At 37.8% G+C, this 25,684-nt stretch overlaps 1 protein-coding gene across 13 annotated transcripts in view; it reads right to left on the minus strand.

Moving 5' to 3' along the window:
- The window catches only part of PPFIBP2 (PPFIA binding protein 2), a 208,349-nt gene that overhangs the window by 126,802 nt on the left and 55,863 nt on the right, over positions 1-25,684 (minus strand). For 9 of the 13 annotated variants that reach the window (XR_007948228.1, XR_007948227.1, XR_007948230.1 and 6 more), the window contains exon 3: positions 19,325-19,539. Coding sequence is in view for 2 of the 13 variants with exons in the window: in XM_051965339.1 (XP_051821299.1) it covers positions 19,325-19,539 (215 nt within the window). In the remaining 11 variants the exon portion in view is untranslated. Of the gene's footprint in view, positions 1-35; positions 288-11,275; positions 11,361-19,324; positions 19,540-25,684 lie in introns of those variants that run through there. The other 4 variants (XR_007948236.1, XR_007948235.1, XR_007948237.1 and 1 more) reach the window with 4 other exon arrangements.

Consider the following 25,684-nt stretch of genomic DNA (forward strand, 5'->3'; position numbering starts at 1 on the left):
TAAAGAGACACGAAAGACAGCAAAAAGTCACTTACCCTCTTCAGCCATGGCAAATGCTTGTAAATATCAATCTCACCATCCATGCTTTGCATCCATGTCAGCAATTCTATTTCTTGGGTCTAAAAGGCACTTTTTCTTGGACCGGAGACCAAGTTTTCTCCTCTAAGGACTGCTGTTCCCCTGCCCCCTGCCTCAGGAATGCAGAGCTGCTTTTGCATTTTCCCAGGTCCCTGGTCTCTGGCTGGCCAGCCGCCTTTTCCTAAACTGCTCCATATCCACATATATACTCAGGGCCACTGGAGCATCCCCCACTGCCACCCCACCCCCACCCTATTTAACTTTTAAGGAGTCCCCCTTGCCGAGACATTCCCTGATGTCACCTCTCTGGCCAAGAAGACTTGGATCATTAATTAAAAAAAAAAAAAAATTCCAGGAACTTCCCTTTGAGGGGTAAAAACAAAAAGAAAAACTAGGCACATACAGAGAAACGATCTTGCACAAAAGCCTTCCCTGGCTTTCTGTTGCTGGAGTGGCTGGAACTCATTACCCAAAGACCCCTGATTTCCTGTCTCTGTTTGACTCAGTGGTTGCCAGCAGACTTTCCTACTCCCCGCCTCTCACAGTTTATTTAGGGCTGAGGATAAGGCTAAAAATAAGTGATACTCTTTGGGTTACTTACTGGTTCTCACACACAGTCTTATCCTCCCCGTCTCCCTCCCGCTATAAAAAAACAGGGTCCCTTGGTTCCTTTGTGGCTAAGAACATAGAAATGAGATGAAGTCTATTTTTTCTAAGAGCAGCAGCAACTTTGAAGTAGAAATTGTCACAGAAACTCTTCTCTGGCTTTAATGGGACACATATTCTCAAATTCTGTTCAGACGTCTCCTGAGACTCTCAAGCAGACAAGGCTTTTTTAAGGGAAGGAAGTGGCCAATTGGAATCTGCTTTGCTGTCTATCCAGGCTTTGAGGATGCTTAGATTCCTCCCTCTTGAACAACTCTCCCCCTCCAACCCCTTTAAATTGAATCATTTCAACATCACACCACAAAGAACAGGTTTCTAAACATTCAGGTTTCCTATTCCAATAGGTATTTGGACGTGTTTGAAAAGTAGTTTCTATATTTAGCTTTGAATCCCCCCAAATATTCTGTCTAAAGCTCTACTTCCTTGATTACACAGCTCCCTTTAAAACACAACTCACTTGCTACTCCACCAAGGTCTCCCTCTCCCTTTTTCAGATGAGCCATAGTTTATATTTTTTCCCCCTGGAAATTATTCTGCATCTATATTTATGTGTACTTGTATCCTTGTGGTAGGTAGGAAGTAAACTTTTCCAGGGCAAAGATTACTGTATTAAAAAATTTTTGTTATTATGTTTTGCAGAACCTAGCAGGGGCTGTATATAGGGTAAATACTTAATACATTTTTATTGACTTGAATGGAGCTCCCTGGAAGCAACAGCTCCTGACTGAGGGGAGAAGGTCAGAGGGGGATAAAATTCCCCATTTTCAGAAACCAAAGCAATTTTACCCAATTCCCGCTCTCCCCATTGCACCTCTTAGGACCCTAACTTCAAGTCCTGGTGCAGTTTTTTTTTTGGAGGGGTCTTCTCTCCAAAGGGTTCCAGCTACTTCCTTACTTCTCACATGCCTACCACATTTGAGATCTATTTTCCAATAGCTTTTTCCATTCATTTACGATCCTTCAACACGTAGCCTAAGATTTAAGATGTATGAATATGGTCTTTGATATGAGTATGGTATGAGGTTTGGTATATTTATGTGCCCATATATGCGTGTGAAAGTACAAAGATATACCATAAAGAGTCTGTGGTTTCATGCAGAAGGAAAGAAGAAAATCCCCAAAGCGTCTCTGATTTGTATTTAAGATTCCATGTTGACATCTGTTCATGGCAACTTGGAGCAAGGTCTCTAATGAGAGACTCAGGGCTCAAAAATATCTTGGATAGACAATCAGCAACATTTCTTCAGTATTTCAAAGATTCATAACTTCATCAATGCAGATATCTGCAACATCAACTCTTCTTCCAGGAACTCACACAGCAACATCCCTATAACTTAGTACAAAGTCTCTGTAGACCATTGTGGATTTCAAAAAAATTAATCATTCTGTGGCCAAGCTCATGAGGATTATAATTGGTTCTTGAACAATGGGCATATAGTCATCACTGGGCTTTCTACTTGGCTGAAGACTGCCACCAGCTGAACTCTACTGGCAAAGTTTTGGAGGCCCTAAGTGTTCATGGGTTTTAATAGATAATATTACATGCAAAATTCTACTCATAGGTCAAAAAAAACCAAAAAAACAATACAAATGCAGATTAGGGGAGGTAAAGCTACCCAATCATTTGCTATGAAAAAAAATCAAGGCTAAGTTCTCTTCAGGACTAAGTCCACTACAAGTACTCTTTCTTCCTCAGAGTCTTCCTTCTAATGGCATTATTCTCCTTATTCTAGCTAACTCTGGTCAGTCTAATCCTTCAGACAATGGCTTTCTCCTACCTCATGGAGTATTTTCTTTCTCCTGGAGAAACTTGACTTTTTCCTTAGTCTAACTATATGCTCTCCCAGCTCTCTTTCATATTTACCTGGTATCTATTGCATCCCTTCATTTTGTCTGTAATCCCTTCCCTTGAATAAATCAACCTTTTGTTAAAAAAAAAAAAAATCAAGGGAGGAAGAGGTTAATGGATTACAAAGTTAATATGAGTCAATGATGTGGGACATGATGTTAAGGCTAGTGATATTCAAAGCTGTGACAGGTGAAGCAAAGTATTCAGGATGAGGGAGGTGACAGTTCCTGTGTTGTCCTGGTTAGGTCACATTTAAAGCAATGTATTTAGGTCAGGGATAACATTTTAGCAAGAACAATAACAAATCAGAGCACATCTAAAAGAACTGGAGGAAGACTATGTCCTTCAATCCACGCCCCATGGTACCGAAAGAGGAAGGAATTCTATCTGAACCCCATCATCTCTGAGTTCATAGACAGGAGGAAAAAGGGGGTGGAACAAAACAAAAAGTAGAAACCATCATCATCTGTCCATCTAACTGCTCTTGAAAGTACTCCTGAGTTCCTCTTCCTCCACAGAGCAGAGCAGAATTCAATGGGGGCATAATGGACAGACTGCTGGGTCTGGAGTCAAGATTTATCTTTAAGCGTTCATATCTGGGAGCAGCTGGGGGTGTAGTGGATAGAGCACCAGCCCTGAAATCAGGAGAAGCCGAGTTCAAATCTGGCCTCAGATACTCACTAGCTTGTAATTGAGCAAATCACTTAACTATGCCTCAGTTTCTTCACCTGTAAAAGGAGCTGGAGAAGGAAATGATAAAATACTCTAGTATCTTTCCTGAGAAAATTCCAAATGAGATCATGAACAGTTGAACAGTATTGTAAATACCTGAACAACCACCATATGAGAATTCAAGTCCAATCATTTTACTTCAGTAAACATTTCTTTAAATGCCTACTATATGCAAGGCATTGTATTGGAACGACCCGCTCAACTTCTGGGTCCTTCTATGAATCCAAGTCTTCAGAGATCTCCTACTTCTCTTCTAAAGGGAAAAGGCTAGGGGCCACAAAAACCTTCCTCTTGCACTTAAAAAAATATGAACTTGACATCAACTCAAATTATCATTTTCATGATCACAATAAAACAGAAAAAAGCAATTGCACGTGAAACTGCCAATTTACATTATTTATAAAATTTCTTTTTCTTGCCAGGATGAACTATGGAACTCTATCATCAGCATTTATGAAGAACTTACTACATACTGGACATTGTGCTAAGTCCCGAAGATACAATGAAGGTCAAAACAAAGAATCCTAAGGGAGTTCACATTCTAATGGAAGAAATTACATGAAAACAAAATATAGATAGGATATATTGGAGATAATCAGAGAGGGGGAAAGGGGTCAAAGATGGAATTTCTTATTTTTTTTTTTGACAGCACATCAAGGTTTATAAAGCACTTTGCAAACCCTTATTTGAATCTTACAACAACCTTGTAAATTAGGCATTATTATTTTTCTTTTTAAAAAGTTTTTTATTTTCAAAACATATACATATAAATTTCAACATTTACTCTTGCAAAACCTTGTGTTCCAATTTTTTTCTCTCTCTCCAGATGGCAAATAATCTAATCTATGTTAAACATGTGCAATTCTTCTATATATATTTCCACAAATATCATCGCACAAAAAAAAAAAAAAAACAGATCAAAAGGGAAAAAATGACGAAGACAACAAAATACAAGCAAACAACAACAAAAAGGAAAATATTTTGTTGTGATCCATACTCAGTTCCCACAAGTCCTCTGAGTGCAGACAGTTCTCTTCAATAGATGGAATTTCTGCCAAGAGGTGCAATTGTAGTCAAAACTTGAAGGAAATCAAGGAAGCAGTGAAAAGGAAGACGGTTTCAGGCAGGGGACTAGACAGTGCAAATGAAAAAGGCTAAGAGATGGGAGCAGGGAGCCCAACACTACCAGATCACAGAATAAATAGAGCAAAGGGTAAGGAGATTAGAAAGACAGGAAAGGCCAGGATGTAGACATTGTTAAATGCCAGGGAGGATTTTATTTTTATATTTATATTTATAGGTATGCCCAGAGGTAACAGGAAGTCACTGAAGTTTTTGAGTAGGGTGGTACAGCAGTATGGTGACATGGTCTGACTTAGGTCTGTATCTTTGTTAAGGAAGGGCAGGCAAGGTGAGGTGTACCAATGGGGAATTTCAGATATCCAAACTATGGGATGACATTACTAGGCAACTAGGAAACATGGAGAGAGAAGTGGAAATGAATCCTGAGGTTCCCTCTCTCCATCCATCAAGAAGGAGATAAGGGGCATTTGTCAGTCACAAAGGAGAGGAACCTATATAAACTTGACAGGGCACACTGGGACTAGCTGAGGAGCAAAAAGAATGCACAAGAGACTTAAATATGTCCTAGTAGGAATTAAAAATCTTATCTCTACTTAGAACATATCAAACACTAATTGTGACACTGAAGTGTCACAAACATAAAAACATTCCACAGAATTTCAGAGTTGGAAGGACCTGGAGGCTAATTGTGGCAAAATCCTCTCTAAAACATCCTAGGCAAATGCTAAGGTAGAATGGACAAAGTGCTGGGCCTGGAGTTTGAATTTCTAGGCAAGTCACTTAACCCTGTTTGTCTCAGTTTCCACATCTGTAAAATGAGCTGGAGAAGGAAATGGCAAATCAGTCCAGTAGCTTTGCTAAGAAAACTCCAAATGGGGTCACCAAGAGTTAGACTTCACCGAACAATAACAAAAACTTAAAAAAATGTTTTGTCTCTGGGAATGGCAAGCTCATTGATGGGACCAAATTTCCTACTGAAAATCACGGCACTGACTGGTCTGAAGGCAACTTTCGTATTTAGTGTTACTTTCTCTCTCTCCCCAGCTCCCATAACCATGTTATTTTCAGAATTACCCAGAGTAGCTCGGTAATATGAACCAAATTCTGCTAATGCTGATAGTACAGTAGAAGAAAGAAATACAGTGATTAAACTAGCAGATACTATTTTAGGTTATTCTTCATTCTAGGTAAATAGGTAATAAATATATAGATATATAGATGAGAGATAAAAGCATAGTCAATCAACTAACATTTATTAAATACAAATTATGTGCCAATCACAACATTAAGTACTAGAGATAGCACTTACAAATAGTGTGACCTTAATCTTGTTTGCCTCAATTTCCACATCTCTAAAATAAATTGGAGAAGGAAATGGCAAACCACTCCAGTATCTCTTCCAATTTCAAATGGGGTCACAGAGAATTGCACATGACTGAAAAAGCTCTGAAGAATTTCTTTTCAGGCACTGACTATAAAGATGTCAACTGATTCTTGGATTTTGAAGATAAGACTATTCCTATGAATATTTAAAATTATGATCTTATGGATCATAAAATAATGGAATTTTGAGAATTGGGAGTTCAGCAGCCACCTTAGTCCAGCCCCTACATAAAAAGAATCAAGTTTACATACTAACAAAAAGATGGCTTGTAATGACTAACTAGGAACCAATTACTAAAGATTAGGCCCCTCAGGGTCTTAGAAGCAAAAATAGAGAATTACTTTTAAGGTGCCCTGGGCAAAGTCTGACAAAAGAAGGCAGTTCTTACATTTCAGGTAAAATCCCATCACAACCAACTTTGGTATAAAGAAGCTTCAGCATAACAAAGCTAAGATCTGATTACAATGAGTGCCCTCAGGTACTTGGCTTCCTGACAAGCTAACTTTAAAAAGAAAGAATCAGTCTGAGACAAAGCCATAGCTACAGAGTGGGGGTAGAGGAGAGAAGAAAGTAGGATGCAAGTTACTGGAAGACAAGTCAACAAGGGGCAAAAAAAAAAAAAAAAAAGGAATACGCTCACCAAATAACAATAGTTTTAAAAAGTTTCCCTCCATCCCTCAGTCCTCCCAATTTACTACTTGGCAGCCTTTCCCCTCTCCCTGGAGGGCAAAGTTATTCTTAATAGAGGGCTCTGAATTTTCCAGGGGAACTCACTTTCCACCACCTCTCATGTTTGTTTCTAGTTTATGAACCACAGCCACAGTTTAGCTTCTTTTTATGTGCAGTCTTCTCCTTTTAGATTCTGAGCTCCAAAAGGCCAGGGATTATCTTTTTTTCTTTTTTGTTTCCCTAATATTTAGCCCAACTGAGGTACATAGGCAATTAATAAATTTTTTTAACTTTCTTACACAATCTACCTGCCTACACAAAACTAGCCTAAATAATAATAATAAAAAAAAGACACACATAAACATCGGAGGAATTCCTCCTCCTATACCTTGTTGCCAGCCACATGATCACTTCCAGGAAATTTTACTCCTGCCTAAATTAATTTAACTGGCTCAGGCATCCCCTGTCATACACAAGCATACATCCACACAAAGTTTCTCTAAAGTCTCTTCAAAATACAATCAACACTGTAGTGATAAATGACTCTTCATCACTAATAATTGAGATGTAAATTAAATAAAATTGAAGTTTCCCTCACATCCATTCCACTGGCAAAGGGAAGAAAACTGAAAATAGGGTTGGATATGGTAAGACAGATATATAGATGGGGGGGGGGGGGGAGAAAAGAGAGAGAGAGAGAGAGACACACACACACACACAGATGAAGGATGTGTTTAAAAATGGTCCAGCTGTTATGGGTGACAATATGTTATATATGACCAGCAGTTGGTGAGAAGAATAGAAAAGCCTTCCCCCATATTCTAGGGATAAGTCACTTAATCTCTCAGTACCCCCACACAATTCTTAGACAGAAAAAAACAGGTGAGTTGTCAATGTCCATCACTGGAGAACAGCTAGGTAGTGCTGTGCCAGGCCTGGAGCCAGAAAGACTCCTTTCCAGCTTCAGACACTTACTGTATGACCCTAAGCAAATCATTTTATTTTTCCCCTCATTTCCCTCATCTGTAGAATGAGCTGAAGAAGCAAATGGCAAACACACACTATTTTTGCAGAGAAAACTCCAAATGGAGTCCCAAGTGAGATAATACTGAAAATCAGTGGAGGGAATTTCTACACTGAGAGTTAGTTCTACAGTAATTCATGCCAAAAAAAAAAGGAAGTGGAATTGTTTGAGAGAGAACATTAAATGGTTCCCACTCTCTGAGCCAGCAAGCACACTGCTAATGTTATAACTTGAGGTCAATGAAAAAAGATTCTGAATATATTCAAATTATCTACACCCCCATTTTTATTTAGTAGAAAAGAACTGGAAGCAAATTATATAAACGTCAGTCTGGGGATGTCAAAACTAAATGCAGTTGATGGATGTAATGGATTGTCACCAATAATTTTCTTCAAAGCTCAGGTAAACCTTTCCTCTTTCACCTGATCCCCGAGGTATAATTATTTCTCTTCCAATATTATCTTATGTTCATATTGTATATGTTTATATATGAGTATGTTTTCCTTTCAAAGAATATAAGTTCCTGGGGGTCAGTGACTGTGTCTTTGCTATGACAGGTGCCTAATAAGTGCTTGTTAATTAGTTGATTGAGATTTATGAAGAAATGAGATTGAATGGGAAGACCTGTATGAAGTCATCCTGAGTGAAGAAAGCAGAAAAGAAATATACACTGTGCACAATCATGTAAATGAAGAAAACACTAAGACAACAGAATTCAGGTAAATAATAGCTTCAGTTGAATGACTCTGAAAACATTAACTTCTGCTGATACAAATGATGATACAAAAATGAAAAGTAATCACTATGATCAGAGTTTTTACTTAACTTTTTAAAAAGTATAATGCTTACTTATTAATTAATGTTGTTGGTGAAAATAAAATGTATCAATTTAAAAAGTAACACTGTAACAAAACCTTAATTCACCTGATCCTTAGCTCTAATATCCCTGAGTGGTTTCTCCAACCAATCAGAAAATGGTTGCTAAGCAACTAAAGCAAATCATGCACTATGCCATTTGATTGGTGGAGAGCAGTGATTTGGACCAACCAAAGAACAGTTGCTAGACCAGGTGGGATCTCTTTTCATACATCCCGCCCTAAACTCCCTTCCTGGCTGTGGACTACTGATTGTCAAAGAGTGGTAAGAGTGGGAGAGAGAAGGAGGCTGAGGGATGGGGACAGGGAGAAGGACAAGGTGTGGGGACATGATGAGGCTTCATGATGCTACCTTTCCTTCCCCAAGACTCAGAGGGAATAACTCCTGTTCCTCAAACATCTTAGAATCCACCTATTCCTTCAAGATTCACTTTAAAGATCTCCTTTTACCGGAAACCTTTGAATTTTGAAACTGAATGGGAAGACCTGAATGTGGAAGACTTGTATGAAGTCTTTCTGAGTGAAAAAAGCAGAAAGAGAACATATACTTTTACAATAACATAAAGAAAAACACTAAAAGGCATTAGAATTTAGGCAAATAATAATTTCAGGTAAATAAGCCCGAAAACACAACTTCTTTTCTGACACAAAATTATAGAGTTATTAGTGAAATTAGTAATAATTACTATTACCAGTTTTACTTAACTTAAAAAAATTTTTTTTCACATCTATTTTGAATAGATTTATAATTGAGTATGTTGCTTTTCCTGATAGATTTTAAGCTCTTGGAGGACTGCGTGGTTTTGTTTATTCCACAACCCCCTGCATTGGCAGTATAATGTAGTAGGAATTTAACTGTTTCTACAGTAAACTGCTGTTTGCTGATTAACTCTCTTTGCCAAAAGTGAAAACTTAGTGAGGGAAGGGTTGACCTGGCAGGTTGGGCAGCAGGAGGAAGAATTAGGCCCCAGGACAATACAAGGCCTGTACATTGAAGGAGTACTGTGGAGATGGGTCTGAGGAAAGGAAGTAATATGCATTTACAAGCCCATCTCACTTTACAGTGTTTCACTTTAGTGCTTTGTATTTATCTTGTGTTTTGTCTGTTTTTCAAATTAAAGGTTTGTGTCAATTCTGCTCCAAGAAAGTCTATTGGCATCATACAGCGCTGTGGGGTGCTTTAATCATGTCTCCATATCGCATTTTGATGATCCTTGCAATATCCCAAACTTTTTTCATTATTATCCATGTTATATCATATCTCTGTATCACACTTTGGTAATCCTTGCAATATTCCAATGTTTTTTCTTTTATTATATATGTTGTAGCGACCTGTGATATTAATATTGTGATTGTTTGGGGGCATCATGAATTATGCCCATGAGACTGGTAAATGCATTTAATAAATATTGTATGTTCTGACTGTACCATTGAGGGCATTATATTTCTGATTCACTCTCCTCAGAGTTCCCTATTCCCTGAGATATAACAATATAGAAACTAAGCTAATCAATTACGTTGCAATGAGTTCTAAGTGTTCAAGTGAAAGGAAGTCAATTCCATGGCAAACTTCACCATTGTGTTATTTTTAGAAATTGCCACAGCCAGCCTAACTTTTTAGCAAACCTGGTCAGTAGCCACCAACATCATGATGAGACCTTCCAATCAGCAAAAAGATTATAAATCACCGAAGGCTCAGATGATAGCAAGTTTGTTAGTAATACACTATTTTAAAGTTAAGTTATGTAGATTTTTAAAGACATATATTTAATAGACTATAATATAGTATAAACAAAAAGTTTTATATGTACTGGAAAACCCCCAGATTCATATGACTTGCTTTACTGCCATATTTGCTTTTTTGGCAGTAGTCTGGAACCAAACTTGCAATATTTCCAGGCATTCCTATGTACAGTATGTACTGTATGGCAGGTACTATGCTAAGCTAAGGGTGTGTGGAATGGAACCCATGGCTGCTACAGATGAGGAGTGAAACGGAGAGCCCCAGGATGGAAACTGTCAACACCTTTAATATTTTACACCCTAAAACAAAACCCCAGTTGCCCCACACTACCTATTCTGCAGCTGGAGAAAGTTTTAAGGAGAAGTGGTATATTTTACTGTTAAAAAGGTAATATAGTCTCTGGTCTGTAGACCACTTCAAGCTTTTTATAACCTGATGTTTGAGCAGTGAAGAACATAGCTCTTATTTATGGAGTTTGAGAAAAGATGACCTGGAAGCAGGTCTGATCCAAAGATAGCTATTCTAGCATTGACACAGAAAATCCACTGGCCAGGAACCACTTTTCCTTCATGTCATAATTCTGACTCAAGAGTGGAGTGTTCCCTGTATTTTTCCTTTTAATTTCCATACAAAGAATAATCAATCCCTTTTGCATATCCCTTGTTAGAACCTAGTAGGCACAGTTTCCTGGTCAATATATGAAGCTGGATTTCATTGAATTACTAAACAATTCTCCTTCCTGAGTATGTGTGAATGAGTCTTCACCATAGGCGTTTACTTTATGCCCATTCCCTGTCCCCAGGTGGGCTTTTCTGTCTTGTTTTTCTCTAACTTGTTTGTCCTTCATTCTCATAAGAGAACCAATAGTATCAGGAGGGTGATATTTTGTCTTGTAAGTAAATTGGATTTAAGTCAGGCAGAGCAGTGCAAAATCATCAGCCTCACTCTTTCCTCCTAGGTCCAGCGACACGACAGAAGTCAGGATAACTAGAAATGGTCCCAGATGCAGTGGCCTTTAAAAGTAAGGTTTTTCCCAGATCTTTTTATTTAAGGTACCACCCACTCAGTGATTAAGGCTAGGTAAGAATTGAGGCAAAAGATGGATTAGTTTGCTTTCCCCCAAAAAAGTCAATCTGAAGGGATTCTCTAACCCAGAAAGTGAGAAACCTACCGTACTGAATGGTGGGGTCCAAGCACTTTCTGGGCCCAGTTAAAAAATGTAGAACAGGGTTGGGTTCTGACCATTCTTCCTGCCTCCAGAAGTACCAGGTCTGGACAGTGGCAGCTGCTTTTGCCCTGAGTCAGCATCTTATCGTCCAGAATTGTTGACGGAGGAATTCTTGTGCGTCACATGTTTTTCTTTTGACCTATCACCTGGGTTCTGAACTCAACTCTCCGCCTTGAGCTTTGACCCCTTCTAACAGTGAACAAGTTATAAATGGCTAAACATCCGTATGTGACTAAAGCACCCTTATCACAGCCTCTTCTGTTCCCAGGGGAAACCTGAATGAATATGATGAGGAGACGGGAGCAAGAGGGAAGAAGGAAAAACAACTTCCATTATCATGACTGCCCATTATCCTGCTAATATGTTTCCTCAGAAAAAATAGGAATAATAATAATTTGCATTGCTATAGTCCTTTAAAGTTTGAAAAGCATCTCGGGTTCAAAACTATGAGATATTACATGTATTAGGTTCATTTTACAGGTAAAGTAATAATAGAAAGAATTAATAGAATTAAGAAGCCTCTTGATGAAGGTAAAAGACTAGAGTTTAAAATTTGTTTGAAGTATAACAATCAAAAAATCAAAACAAAACCTTGGCAACTGGTCCCATCACTTCCTGGCAAAAGTAGGAGAGGAAATGGAAGCCATGTCAGATTTTATATTCTTGGGATCAAAGATCACTGGAGACACTGATTATAGTCATGGAATTAAAAGATGCTTACTTACTTGGAGGGAAAGCTAGGGTAAATTTGGACAGGATACTAAAAAATGAAGACATCAACTTCATGACAAAGATCCATATAGTCAAAGGTATGGTTTTTTCAAGCAATATATGGCTGTGAGAGTGATTATGAGGAAAGCTGGGAGCCACAGAATTGATGAATCCCTTACACAGCTTGGAAATCCTATTAGTCAATATTTAAAGAAATTAATTCAGGGTATTAATTGGAAGGTCAAATGCTGAAGTTGAAGCTTTAATACTTTGGTCACATAATGAAAAGAATCTGTTGTTGGGAAACACTGAAGACAAAAGGAAAAGGAAATGGCAGAGGATGAAATGAAGATATGAACATAAGACTTTGAGAGATAGTAGAAGGTAGAAAAGCCTGGAATGCTATGGCCCATGAAGTCACGAAGAATTAGACATGATGATTGAGTAACAACAAAATCAATAGAAATCAGAAAAAAACTAATAATAAAAATAGTTAATATTTATTTATACAAAGTTTGCAAAGTACCTTTCATAGGTTATTTTATTTGATTTTCATAATGATCCTGTGAGGTAGGTGTTATTAATATATCCATTCTATGAAAGAGAAACTGAGACTGGGATAGGTTATGTCAGAACCAGGATGTGAAATTAGCTCTCTATGACTCAAAAGTCCAGACACCAGCCATGGTGCCATATTGCCCTCAGCCATGGAGAATCACAATGCTTGTTCCACGGACTCAGAATTTTAAATGACCAATTTTGCTTCATAAATGAAATTCAGAAGCCAGTTAGCAAAGCAATGGAGGATGCGAAAGAGGAAGATAAGAAGTTTGTTGAAGGCTTCCTTCTAGAACTGCGCTTGCTGCCTCTGACTTTGGATGCTACTTTGTCTGCATTGTCTTGCTGGGGCTGCTGTCTCATGGCTGAACCATGCCTTCAGCATATGTGAGAGGACTGCCTCATGCATGTGCAGACCAGATTGAGTGGGATTCTCTCAGAAGGCAAGCAGACAGGGAGTCCCGTAAACTGCTAGGACTCTGGTAACTGCCTCTCCCTCCTTCCTTCCCTGGACTTAGAGCAACACAGAGAAAATGTTCTGTGGCCACAGTCTTAGTTCTGTTTAGTTAAATAATCTCTAGGAACTTGCCATAGATGAACCTGCCTTCAAAGTGTTCTAATCAGGGGAATTCCACAAACTCTAAATGACTGATCTGTGCAAACTGTTCTTGAGGATAAGAAGAAGAAAGGGGATGTTTTCTGTCCTCAGGGAGCTTACAATCTAATAAGGAAAATGTGAAAAAATTGTCCACATGTATGGAAATAAGTATAAGTCGGGAACTAGACCTGTGATTTTGTTGGCACAGGGAACTCCCTCTATTAATGAAGGTTGGCACCTTATCTGTAACCTAGTGAGTTTCCTAGGGCACTGAGGTTAAGTGATGTGCCCAGGATCACACCTCCGGTAATGTATTCTAGCGGGACATTAACACAGCTCTCTCTATACTGTGTTAACGCATTTGAAATAAGAAAGAATGTACTAAGGGAAAAGAAAAGATGTAAAATGCTAGATATCAAAAGTGAGAGAGCTGACTTCTAACATAAGGTACCAGAGGTTTCTTGGAGATCAATATCCCTGACTTTGAAGGAAGAGGATTTCGGCCGCAGAAATGAGGAGAAAGTGCGATTCAGGCATGGAGCAGAGGGAGAACAGATGGTAAGGTCTGGCTGGAATGTAGAATGTGTGAAGGCAAGTACAGATGGTCAGGTAAGTTAAAGGCAGATCGCAGAGGATCTTAAAATGAAATGCTAGGTGGAAGAGTTTATAGGCTATCCTACAGGCTACAGAAAACTACTGAAAGTTTTTGAGAAGGGGAATAATAGGGCAAGGTTTCTGCATTAGTAATCTACAGCACTGGAGAGAGATGGGAGATGGACATAGAGATTTGAGAATTACCTGCCTAGAGGTGATAATTGAATCTTGTGGAGAGAATGAGATTTTTTGAGTGTGGAGAGATGGGTGAAGATTGAGTAAGGATAGAACCTTTAGAGGACTCCCACGCTTGGGTAGGTCCAGACAAAGATGAGCCTGGGAAAATGGCCAGAAGATTGAGCCAGTTGGGTAGAGTTATTGAAATTTCTTTGGGGGAAAAAAATCAAAATCCACTAAATTTGTACTTAATGAATCAGTCAGTCCTTTATGGGAGTTGCATACTCCCTGAAAATATCTTTAAAGCCTGCTAGTTTAGATGTACTTTCATCTCACAGCAAAAAGAACAAAGGGGGGAAATGAAGCCAAAGAAGATTCCTTGAATGTCACTCACTATGAACTTATCCGGTACTTTTCAATTTTCCTTTCAAAATCAGGAACTCTGAATCTTTTTTTTTTTTGGTTATATATGTCTGTCAGTCTAGGGGAGCTGATGGACTGCTCCCCAGGAATAATGTTTTTAAATGAATATAGGTACATAGGGTAAAAAAAGAAACTCATTCTATTAAAAGTTATCTAAATCTCAACTTCTTAAATTGGTTCATGACCCCATATGGAGTCTTGTAACTAAATGTGAGAGTTGTGAAATTTATGAAAGGGATCATGATCATGTGTGTATGTATCTATATCTATCTATCTATGTAGCTTGCTTGGGGATAGTGGTGGGGGATGAAATGGAGAAAAAAGAATAAAATAAGGTGTGCAGCAGAGAACCAAAGAACAATTTACAAAAAAGCAAAGAAAAAAATGAATATAAATGAAGTAAATGAAAAAATGAAGCAAAGAAGAAAATTCATGAATATAATTTCTCCCACCAATATATATACTTTCTTGATCTGGTAATTTGTTATTATATGTTTTGAATCCTCCCTCATGTTCTGCTAAGTACATGAGAATGTTCTCTTTTGTTTTGTTATATTTTGCTTTTCTCTTTTTTTTACTTTTTTTTCAATAAAATAAATTTTAAAAAGGGGTGGGGGGATCATGAGTGGAAAAAATTTAAGAAGCCCTGATCTAAATAAACAAATTTTAAATTCTTTTTAAAAAATTCTTTGCAATGGATAAGAAAAGGAATTTGGAATTGAAAATAAAATTAAAATGACACCATCTAGGTCACTCTTGGCAGAGATTCCTTCTCTAGCTTATTTTGTAGATGAAGAAACTGAGGCAAAACAGGGTTAAGGGGCTTACTCAGGGCCATATTGTTAACAAGTGCCCAAGGTTAGATTTTAACTCAGGAAGATAAGTCTTCCTGATCTAGACTTAGCACTCTACTGTGTCTCCTTAACTGTCCGTATTAATAAATATAACAAATAAATATCATTTGTTATAGGTATAAATGTGTACTTGTATGTAACACCTACGCACACATGTAAATGTGGACACACATTTCTAGATGTATCACAACTCCCCAGAACTCAGATTAAGAACTCTCCTTCTAAACCTACTAACAATATAACTGGCACCTTCTACCAGGCTCTGATGCACATGATTAGTCAGCCCAGAGCTTCCCATTCAGATACCTTTTTCGTGTGGCTTAGGAATCAGGAAGATCTGGCATCCACCCCAAGTTCACAGATACTCAGGTGGAGGGTCCTTAGAAATTATCCAGTTTGACTACTTCATTTTACAGATAAGGAACCTGAGGTGCACGGAGGTTAGCTATTTGTCCCAAGTTATTCGGGTGGTATCAGAGATGAGATTTGAACCCAGCTTCTCTGACTGCCGAAGAGTTAAAATTCTACTTCTTCTCACCAGCTCCATGATTAAAGGTAAGTTGCTGTCTAAGTTTCTAAAAATGGTGGAGCACATATGGTTAACCCTGTGCACAGTTACAAATACTGCTCTAACAGGCACTTTATCCATTGGGAAAGACCAAGAGCTGTTACATAGCAGGTCTATTACTAGTTGTGTGACCTCAGGCAAGTGAATCTCCAGTAAATTGCTGATGCTAATGGCCCCCATCTCACAGCTGTTTGTCAGGCTCAAATGAAGCATTTGGCAAACTTAAGCACTTTATAGATGTTAATCGGCATAATTACATGATCTCATTTGGCTCTCACAAAGGGGATGTGTTATTATCATCACTCTTTATTTGTAATTTACAGGAGAGGGAATGGTGGCTGAGAGGTTAAACACTTGTAATAGTCTTCAACCTTTCCACATTATACTTCTTTTTCATACCATATTCCCAAATTAGCTGATATGGCATAGCACAGAAGGACCTGGATTCCAATCCTGCCTCTGATGCAAACTTAAGACTCTGGGCAAGTCACTTTCAAACCTCTTAGTCCAGGCTCCAAAACTATAAGTGGTGGAATCTTTACAAACTGTTAAAAGTTCTTTTAACATAAGTTTTAGGAACACACTAATATTGGAGGCAGCAAGATGGTGCAATTAATAGAGTGCTGGACCTGGAGTGGGGAAGACCCAAGTTCCAATGTAACTTCAGATACTTATTAGTCATATGATTCTGGGCAAGTCACTAATAGTTTTGCCTCAGTTTCCTCATCTGTAAAATGAATTGAAAAAGGAAGTGGCAAAAAAGTATAATAACTGCACCTACTTCTCAGGATTGTTGTGAAGATCAAGAGAAGTAATAATTGCAATGTGCTTAGCACAGTGTCTAGAACATGGCAAGCACCATATCAGTATTAGCTTTTGATGTTATCATCAATCCTATATCTGTAACATATTGGAGTAGGGTCAAAGGAGAGAACGTGTAACGTGCTTTACAAACTTCAAAGTCCCACAGAAATATCAGTTATTATTATTTGGTTACACTATTTGTGATTCAAAAATGAACTTGCAAAATCTGATACTATTCTTCCTGATAAAATCTAAAATCTGGTTATTTTTGGGATTTTCCAAAAAGTTCTGAAGGCAACAATAGGAAGGGAAATTAACATCTCCATGGTCCTTCCCTTTGATGGAGGCAGCAGGGAGGCAAGGGAACCAAAGTAACCAGCTCTTCTGTCCCTGCCCCCTCCAGTGGCCTCTATCACCTACTGCATCAGTTACGAGGCAGATGGATTGGCAGGATAGCACAGACTCAGCATAAAGGCAGGCGGGTAAACTTAGTCCACTCTAGAATTCTGGGGCTGTACTTCCAACCCCATGACAGAGGAGGGGCTACATTCACAAACAAAACTACCCCACTTTTTCTTGGGAAAAGGTAGTGTCTGATCTCCTAGTATCTTCTTCCACTTCATAGAAGAAAAGATCGCCTCAGAAAACATTTCATTTCTTTATAAGTATTTCCTGGTTGGCACAGGAAGGCTCGAGTCACATTTCATTAATCATAAAGCAGCCCTTTCTTTCTTCCCTCACATTTTTTTTTTTTTTTAAAACTCCTCTCTTTTCCATTTGGCAAACAGATTTGCTTTTTTTTTTTTTTTGCCAGAATTAAAGATCTCTCCATGGTTCTTTATAGGAAAATATTCACTTGGTTTTTTGGACTCAATAACAAAGTATGATACTGAGGCAAAGATGTTTTAAATTAAGTAAGGCACCCAGTGTGCCTGATAAGACTTCTCAACCATTAAAAAAAAAATCTTGCCCCTAGAATCCTTTTCTTTCTCAAGTCACATCTCTCTTCAGAGACAAGCCTGAGACCCCTTTAGCTAGGATAATGGGGAGACTGGATGTGTTTGGAGTAAAATTTAGCCACACCCTGAGGCCTTGGAGAGGAGTAACAGTGCCAGGTAACAGTGGTTACCTGAGATAAATATTTAATGCTGACATGATTACTTATTTTCTCAGGGAGAACTATAGGTTCATTGTTCTCCTGAAATATTTAGCAATAATGAGCTCTTCATTCAGAATTAACTGGAAAGACTGCTTTAACAAAAGCTGTCTCTCCCCACTTTCTAGTAAAAGGAGGTATGATCCAATGAGAATAGACAAACAAGATTCACGAAGATCTGAATGAATTCTGTTCCTACCAGGAGGTTCTTCAGGAAATTAAGAGTTCAGGAAGGTGACAGAGAGGAAATTATAATAGTTTTGAGGTTCAGAGGATCTGGATTCTAATGCTGATTCTGCTATCCATTTACTATCCATGCTATTTTGGATATATCATTAAACTTTTCCAAGACTCAGTTTCTGTTAAAAACTGAGAGGAGTTGTATTGGATCCAAGATGGGAACCCAAGTTTCCTGACACCAAACAATGCTCTTTCTCTGGCACTGGGATGTTATATCCATGTTTGCCAGGAAGATATACTAGATCCAGATAGCATTGTTCTGGGTTGACACTTTGTGAAGTCAGAGCACAGGGTAAAATTGAGAATAGAGAGTTGTCAATTTAAGTTAAGGGGAAGAGTCTATAAATGAATGAATTGGAATAGGATTAGAATCAAATGCTAATTGGATTTGACTGGATGCTGTATGATAAAGAGTTCAGTTCCAGAAGTGAATGAACAAAGGAACCATCCATCCAACCTTTATCTTGAAGGGAAGATTTGTTCCTTTCCTTGGTATGAAGAGTATGACATTCATACCAACAATTCTTATACCCCTTTCAGAGGATCAGTGAGGCAAAAACTATTTTCATGATAACACTAAGACATAACTGGTCTATTAAAATATTCCTCTTTTTTCCAACTTCTTATCTTTGAGGCTGGATTATCTTTATGTGTTTCAACCAAAATTGCATGTTGCAATAGACGGAATGTAGAAGAGCAGATTAAAAATCTTTCTAATTATAAGAATCTTTTAATTAAGCCAGATATTAGAGAGATTTGCAAAAATGAGTAATAAAATGATATTTCTCTATTAAATATATATAAATAAACTATATAACATATTAATGGACTTATTGCTATTTAAAATCTATTAATACTTTAAAATGCTATCAGTTAATTTCTAATATGGTAAAGATCAATAGATACATATAACATAAACCAAAGTCTGAGAACCACTGCTATAGGCATTTCAGATAGGGAAAGGAAAAACAAAGACTTGGATGTCAGTCAAAAGCTTGGTAAGTGAGTTTGAGAGGCATACTAGAAAATTGTACATGTTAAGGAAAGAGGGAAACTAGATTTTTTAAAATTTTAAATTTAAATTTAATTTAAACTTTAAATTAAAAAATAGTACAAATAAGGTGGAAATGTCAAATTTGAATGAAAAGTTCAATAAATCTCACATACTTTGTCCCAATTTTCCCCACAAAGCAAAATTAGCAATTCTCTAGCTGAGTGGCGTGCCTGTTCTGTCACACACTTGGCAAAACAGATTTTATGGCCCAGAAGGCAGAATGGTTCCCAGGATGGTTGTGTCACAGCTACTCACCAGATTTCCCTGAAGCCACTCTTTTATGTAAGCTGCAGTGGGCTCTGGGATCTGCCCCCGAAGGACTTCTCTTTCCTGAGGATCCTCCAGCATCTCCAGCGACAGCCTCAGGTCCTCCATGAGATGAAGTACTGGGAACATGTTCATGTATGGGGATTGGGAGGGCAGCCCAACATCATAGACACCATTGCTGTGTTCAGCAGCTGATTTGGTGCCTGGAAGAGAGGAGGGGGAGTTGAAGTTAGCCCTATTGATTTGGAAGTCTGCCGCCTGAACATGAACACAAACATCTGGTTAAAAATGAGACCACCAATGTCATCAAAGAGGATCCCTATTTCTCAGATGGAATTACATAAAGTTTATTTTTTTTTCTGCATCTATCTCCAAAAGAGTCATTTCCCAAGAAATGTTGGATACTAAGATAGACCCGGGAGAATCCAATTCTCCCCCATTGCTACCTCCAACTCGGTCCTTAAAGTGGCCATCCTTTGTTTCAAGTTCTTTGCTACTTCAAAAAAGAAATATTTGTTATGTAAGGGGTCTTTATTATTATTATTATTTTTATCATTTATCTCTTTGGAGTATATACTTGTGAGTTAACTGGCTCAAAGGGCATAGATATTTTAATTACGAACTTCACATGTTTCCAAATTGCTTTTCTTAATGGTTGGACCAATCTACAGTTTCATGAAACAAGTTCATTAGTGAGTTCATCTTTTCACAACTTCTCCAATGTCTATTTCTATAATTGGTCATTTTTTGCCAATTAGCTGGATGTAACAAGAAACCTTGGAGTTGTTCTTACATGCATTTTCATAATATTATTGATGCAAGGCATTCTTTCATATGATTTTTTTTTGAGGTACATATTCTGAGCACAATCAGTTTGTTAACCATGATTTGTATAATTTACAAGCATAACTGATTGTAACATACACACATAACTGTGTGACCCTGGGCAAGTCACTTAACCCCAATTGCCTCAGCAAAAAAAAAAAACCCAAAACAAAAAAACCCCACCAAAATCTTGTGTTCGATATTTTTTCCCTCCCTTTCCCCCACCCCCTTCTCTAGAGGGCAAGTAATCCAATTAAATGATTTTTCTTTTGATAACTATTTGACCATATCTTTTGACCCTTTTATTTTAGAAAATGAAGACAGCCTATGTAAAAAATAAAACTATAATTCTTTATTATGTATAGCTGGCTTTTCTTTTAAGTATATAATATATTTAAGAATTAACTTTCAAAGCTGTCCTGTTTGTTGGTGTTTTCTTTTGACCTTTTGTTCTCTCCTGTATATTTAAAAAAGTACAAAGGCAAAAGAGTCAAGAATACTAGATAAAATATCACTTTTTTGATATTTGGTTCATTTAGCTAAACCATCTTTTCCACTGTGGGAAGGATAAAGAAAAGAATATATTAGAAAATGTGGGTGATTTAAAAATAATTAAAATGTATTTTTTTTAATTGGTTGAAAAGATCAAGCTACTTTTTATACTAATGTTCCAGATTCCTTTTTTTTTTTTTAATCTAGTTAATGATGGATGGGTAATTCCCTACACCCTTCCAGTTTTATTTCAATACTAAATACTAAATAATTGTCATGATTACATTCTTCTGACTTTGACAAAGGGTAGAGATCTATGCTTGCCTGAAAAGTGATGATAGGATTATTCAGGAACGAGGACTACAATTATATATCTTAGACTCTTGAACTTTCCAAGAAGTTCTTAGAGTCTTTTTCAAATTGTGTTTTTCCTCAGATAAGGAAAATAATATTCTTGGGAGAAGAATCTGGAAAAGGAGCTGGTTCAAAGCAACAGAGCCTCTGATAATGAGATTTCACAAAAATCCACAATAAAAAATTAACAGATTTGGAATGGATTTGAGAGGTCCGAGTGACACCTGAATGAGAACACTCGATATAACTAAATAGATGCTAAGAAGGCCCTCTGGTATTAGGGACTTTTTTGGGATGAGAGTTGTTGGAATCAAACAAGTCTGAAAAATGCTATGAGATAAAAAAGAAATAATGGAAAGATCATTGATTTTGGAGTCAAATTCTGTCTCTGTGTGACCTGGGGTATATCCTTTCAATTCCCCAGGTCATATTTCCTATCTGCAAAATGTGGAGGATTGAATTGGCCTTGGTTCCGGCTCTAGATTTAAGATAAAGAGTTTTAAACTATACCTATGGACGGAATATTTATAGTGATAAGATCTGGGATCTATTGAATTATATTTATGCTAAAGAACATCCCGATCACAGTTCTAGATCACATCCAAATGGTTTCCCATTCAAAATTAAGGATCAGGAAAACTTAAAGATTCTCCCATTTTTTTCTGGAAGGGGAGGGAGCAGAAGAGGAGCTTTGGGGAAAGTTTATGGCAATGACTATAACTTTGATAGTCCATGTTCCCCAAATTCTTTGTATGCATCTCCTGTAATCCTAGCAAAAAAATCCTCTGTAATGCTGAAGCAGGAATGGGGCCCCTTGACTTTGTGAATTATGTATTCGTGAATGATTCCAAGTCACTTGTTTTTACGGGAAGCAGCTGACCTTTATCTAATTACATACTCAAAGCAATCTCATAAGTGTACATATACACACACACACATACACATATATATTATCATACTTCCAGCATAATTTATATATTAAGGAATATATATTTATATTTATTAAGGATCTGAGAAAATTGATCAAGTTGATCCAGGAATAATTAATTTTGGGTTTGTTTATTCATGATTTCATCTTCAAGTAGAAAATAGCACCTTTTCACAATAGGTCACAAGCTACAAGCCTCCTGATATTCATTTGCATAAGTAAACTTCAGACTCTTTCAAGGTGAAGTGCCAAATGATTGTATATTTTGTGGTGCAGTGGGAGGTATGGGTAGAGGAGGGCTGATTCTATCCTCCCCACCCTCCTACCAAGGCCCCCAACCCTGGAGATGAGAACCCCAAGGCTTCTCATCTTGTCCACAGTTATTTGACTATAACATTGTTCTTATTGTCTTTTATTCTGGAAGAGGACCGGAACATCAGGGAGGGAATGCTGTGATACGCAAGTGAATTGGATTTAAGTGAGGGAGGGCTGTGCAAAGTCACCTGCCTCACTTTCCCCTCCAGAGCCATCTGGGTCCAGTGGCCAGAGAGAGATCAAGAACCTGGAGATGGCCATGGATGCAAGCAAGGAGAGCGTTGGTGAAGGTGGGGGCAGATAATAGGATGGGACTCACAAGCAGCCTGAGACCGAGTGCCCCCACTACATTGCAGTGTTTATGTGGGGTATATGAGATATTGATTAGCACATCTAAGATCAGAGCTTGCTCAGTTCTTTTCAAGACTGTTCATCAACTTTTGATGTCCCTGATTCACTTAAATCTTACTTAAGACTCCAAAAAGCTCTACTGCACATTGGTTACACACTAGTAAACAATCTCAGTAAATGGGCTAAAATCAGGTTGAGGATACCAGAAAGGCCTCAAACCTGTTGGTGAAGTTGGGGATTAGCATGTGAAGACTTTCCCCAGTGTAATAAGTGGATGAGAATAATTTGGCCATGAAGATGGCTGAATAGATGCAGTGGGGTGCTTAGAGCTGGGTCAGGCGTCAAAGTAGTCAAGGTCATCCACTTTATCCTGGTTCATGGCCAGTGATCTTGACTTTTGTCCTATCACTGGAAGTCTTGTAGCCTTCAGAAAGAAAGCGTCAGACCAACTTTATGCAACTTCTTATCAAATCCAATTCATGCATCAGTCAAGAAATAGCTTATGTCAATGATTCTCTTCAAAATGAAGGACAAATAACAACAATATTTATGTTTTTCTTAACCATTTAATATGTAGAAAATTGTGCTACTGTTTAAAAAATTAGGTTTCTATCTTTTTTCTAATATCATTGATAAAGTTTTTAACTGTTGTGCCCTTAACCCTATTTTCTCCATAAACTCTGTGGATTTTACATTATGAAGTGTTTTTTTTTTTTTAAATAATAGCTTTTTATTTTCAAAATATACTGAACCTCTGTGCATTGTCTAGTATTAATGGACTGAGTTTGAGGAATTGGAAATTCTTCCTCATTCAGGAAGTAAAAGGAAAGTTATTAACATTTTTAGGAGTGGAAAAAAGCAAGAGAGTCCAGCTTTGAGAAGAATGGACCCCACTCTCTAAGGCTCATACTCCAAAGAATGTTTGTTCAATTGAACTCATCACAGGTTTAAGAGCTGGAAAGGAGCTGCCAAAAATCATCAAGACATTTTCTTCATGTCCTCTCCCTATTCCCTTACAGTCAATCATTCAAGCAAAGTTAAGTTCCCTTGCAGGTACCAGGAGAGACTACAAAACTGAAATTCAAGTTGTCTTAAGACTCCAAATGCATTTTAATTTCTCATTTTATCACTATTGAGTCTTCTCTCTGTATTTTCCAGGTTTGTGATTTTTCTCTCTTCTTTTTCCCTTGGTCAGATAGAAAGAAGTTGTCTAAATGATTACATTATATTGAATGGGGCTCACTAAACTAGGCCTGCAATCAGAAAATTTCCTGATTGGCAGAGAGGTTTTGCAGATTAAATAAATGAGAGCCTGCTTGGTGGGCAGATACCCAGTTGGCATGGGGTTGCTATTCCTATTGTCTCATTTTGAATATTCAAATCTAGTTTGTCTCCATACCCACCCTTGACCCATGGCTGTCTACTTGAATGATTTATACTACCTACTACCCTAAGAATCCCTTCCAGGGTTATGCCCCGACCTTCCACCATTCTTAAGCTATGATGAATTCTAAATTCTGTTCCTGTACTAGGAGTTCTGAGTATCAGTAGATAAAACCACAATGGGGATCTTATTAAATGCACCACAAATTTGTAGGCTAAAACCTCTACCAAATTCTTGTTAGTTAACATTTTTTAACTCTTTATGCACTCCCTACAGAGCCTCTATAGTAAACTTTTTCTTTTTCTTTCTTACAATGAACCTCTTAGTTTTGATACCTTTGAGCAAATGACTACCCCATTCACTTCAATGAGAAGACTGAAACTCCAACATGGCGCACCTATTCTTATTTATTTACTTTTTATTAAGTGCTTACTGTATGCCAGTCACCTTGCTATGTGATGAGGCTATAAAGAAAGGTAAAAATTATCCCTGCTCTCAAGGTACTTACATTCTCATGAGGAAAACTCCATCTAAATCCACTTAGTCAGTTATCAAGCATTTATTAAGCATTTACTGTATGCTAGGCACTGTGCAAATAATTCCTGCATCTGAATTTACATTGTAACTGGGAAGATAACAGGCAGATATCCATGTACACACAAGATATATGCAATAAGTAAAAGCTAATCCCAGAGAAAAAGACACAGGAGCAGAGTGGACTGGGAAGGTCATTGGAAGTTGAGGGAATCTGAACAGTTTTGAAGAAGTCAGAGAAGCCAGAAGTAGAAGCTGAAGAGCAAGAGCATTCCAAAAATGGCAGATGATTCATATTGGAGATTCACATTTGAATTCAGGTCCTCCTGACTTCAAGGCTGGTGTTCTATCCATTGTGCCACCTAGCTGGTGGATAGAGTTTTGAATGTGAGGAACAGGAGACAGGCCAATGTAACTGGATCAGAGAATGCATGGAGGGTAGAATATACAAGACTAAGAATAGAATACACAAAATATATTCAGAGTAGATGAAGGGTGATAATTGAGATATACTTTCATTTATATTACTGTAGTCATTGCATATATTCTCTCACTGCTGTTTTCTTCACTTTGTATCATTTCAAGTCCTCTAATGTTTTTCTAAACTCTTCAGTTACTGTTCCTTAGTGTTCACTAAAATTCAACTGTATTCATCATTTTTCCATATGTACACTTTCTAAAATTTTGTTTTAATTTATTTTCAATGAGCAAACATTTATTTTTTCTCATTCTCATTGTTTCTATCCCCCAATGTGGCCACATCCCAAAATTTTAGTCTATTCTGTAATGGCCTGAAGCTGGAGTTGATGCACTGAGGTCCCAAGCACGTGAGGCTGAATAGTAATTGGACCATACTCTATTAATATATATGCTTGAAGAAAGAATGACCCCCATCCACTCTTTGTGCAAGTCCTGATGTGTTGTATAGGAAAGGACAATTTTGGTGGGTGAAGGCAGCGGGGCAGGAAGAGAGGTGGAGAGGGATTGCTGGCTGGCTTCTTGTCGCAGCTACTTACATTGCTATCATGACCCCCTTCACCTTCGATCCCTCTTCACCTCTACAAAGAATAAAGATTGAAGATTTTCCCCTAACCTGAATGCCTGACTCTGGCTGATTTTAAATACGCGGTCATCACACTATTCTGAATCTTAAGTTTATCATCTT

This window comes from Antechinus flavipes, chromosome 6 (genome assembly GCF_016432865.1).
Source record: "Antechinus flavipes isolate AdamAnt ecotype Samford, QLD, Australia chromosome 6, AdamAnt_v2, whole genome shotgun sequence".
Classification (NCBI taxonomy): domain Eukaryota; kingdom Metazoa; phylum Chordata; class Mammalia; order Dasyuromorphia; family Dasyuridae; genus Antechinus; species Antechinus flavipes.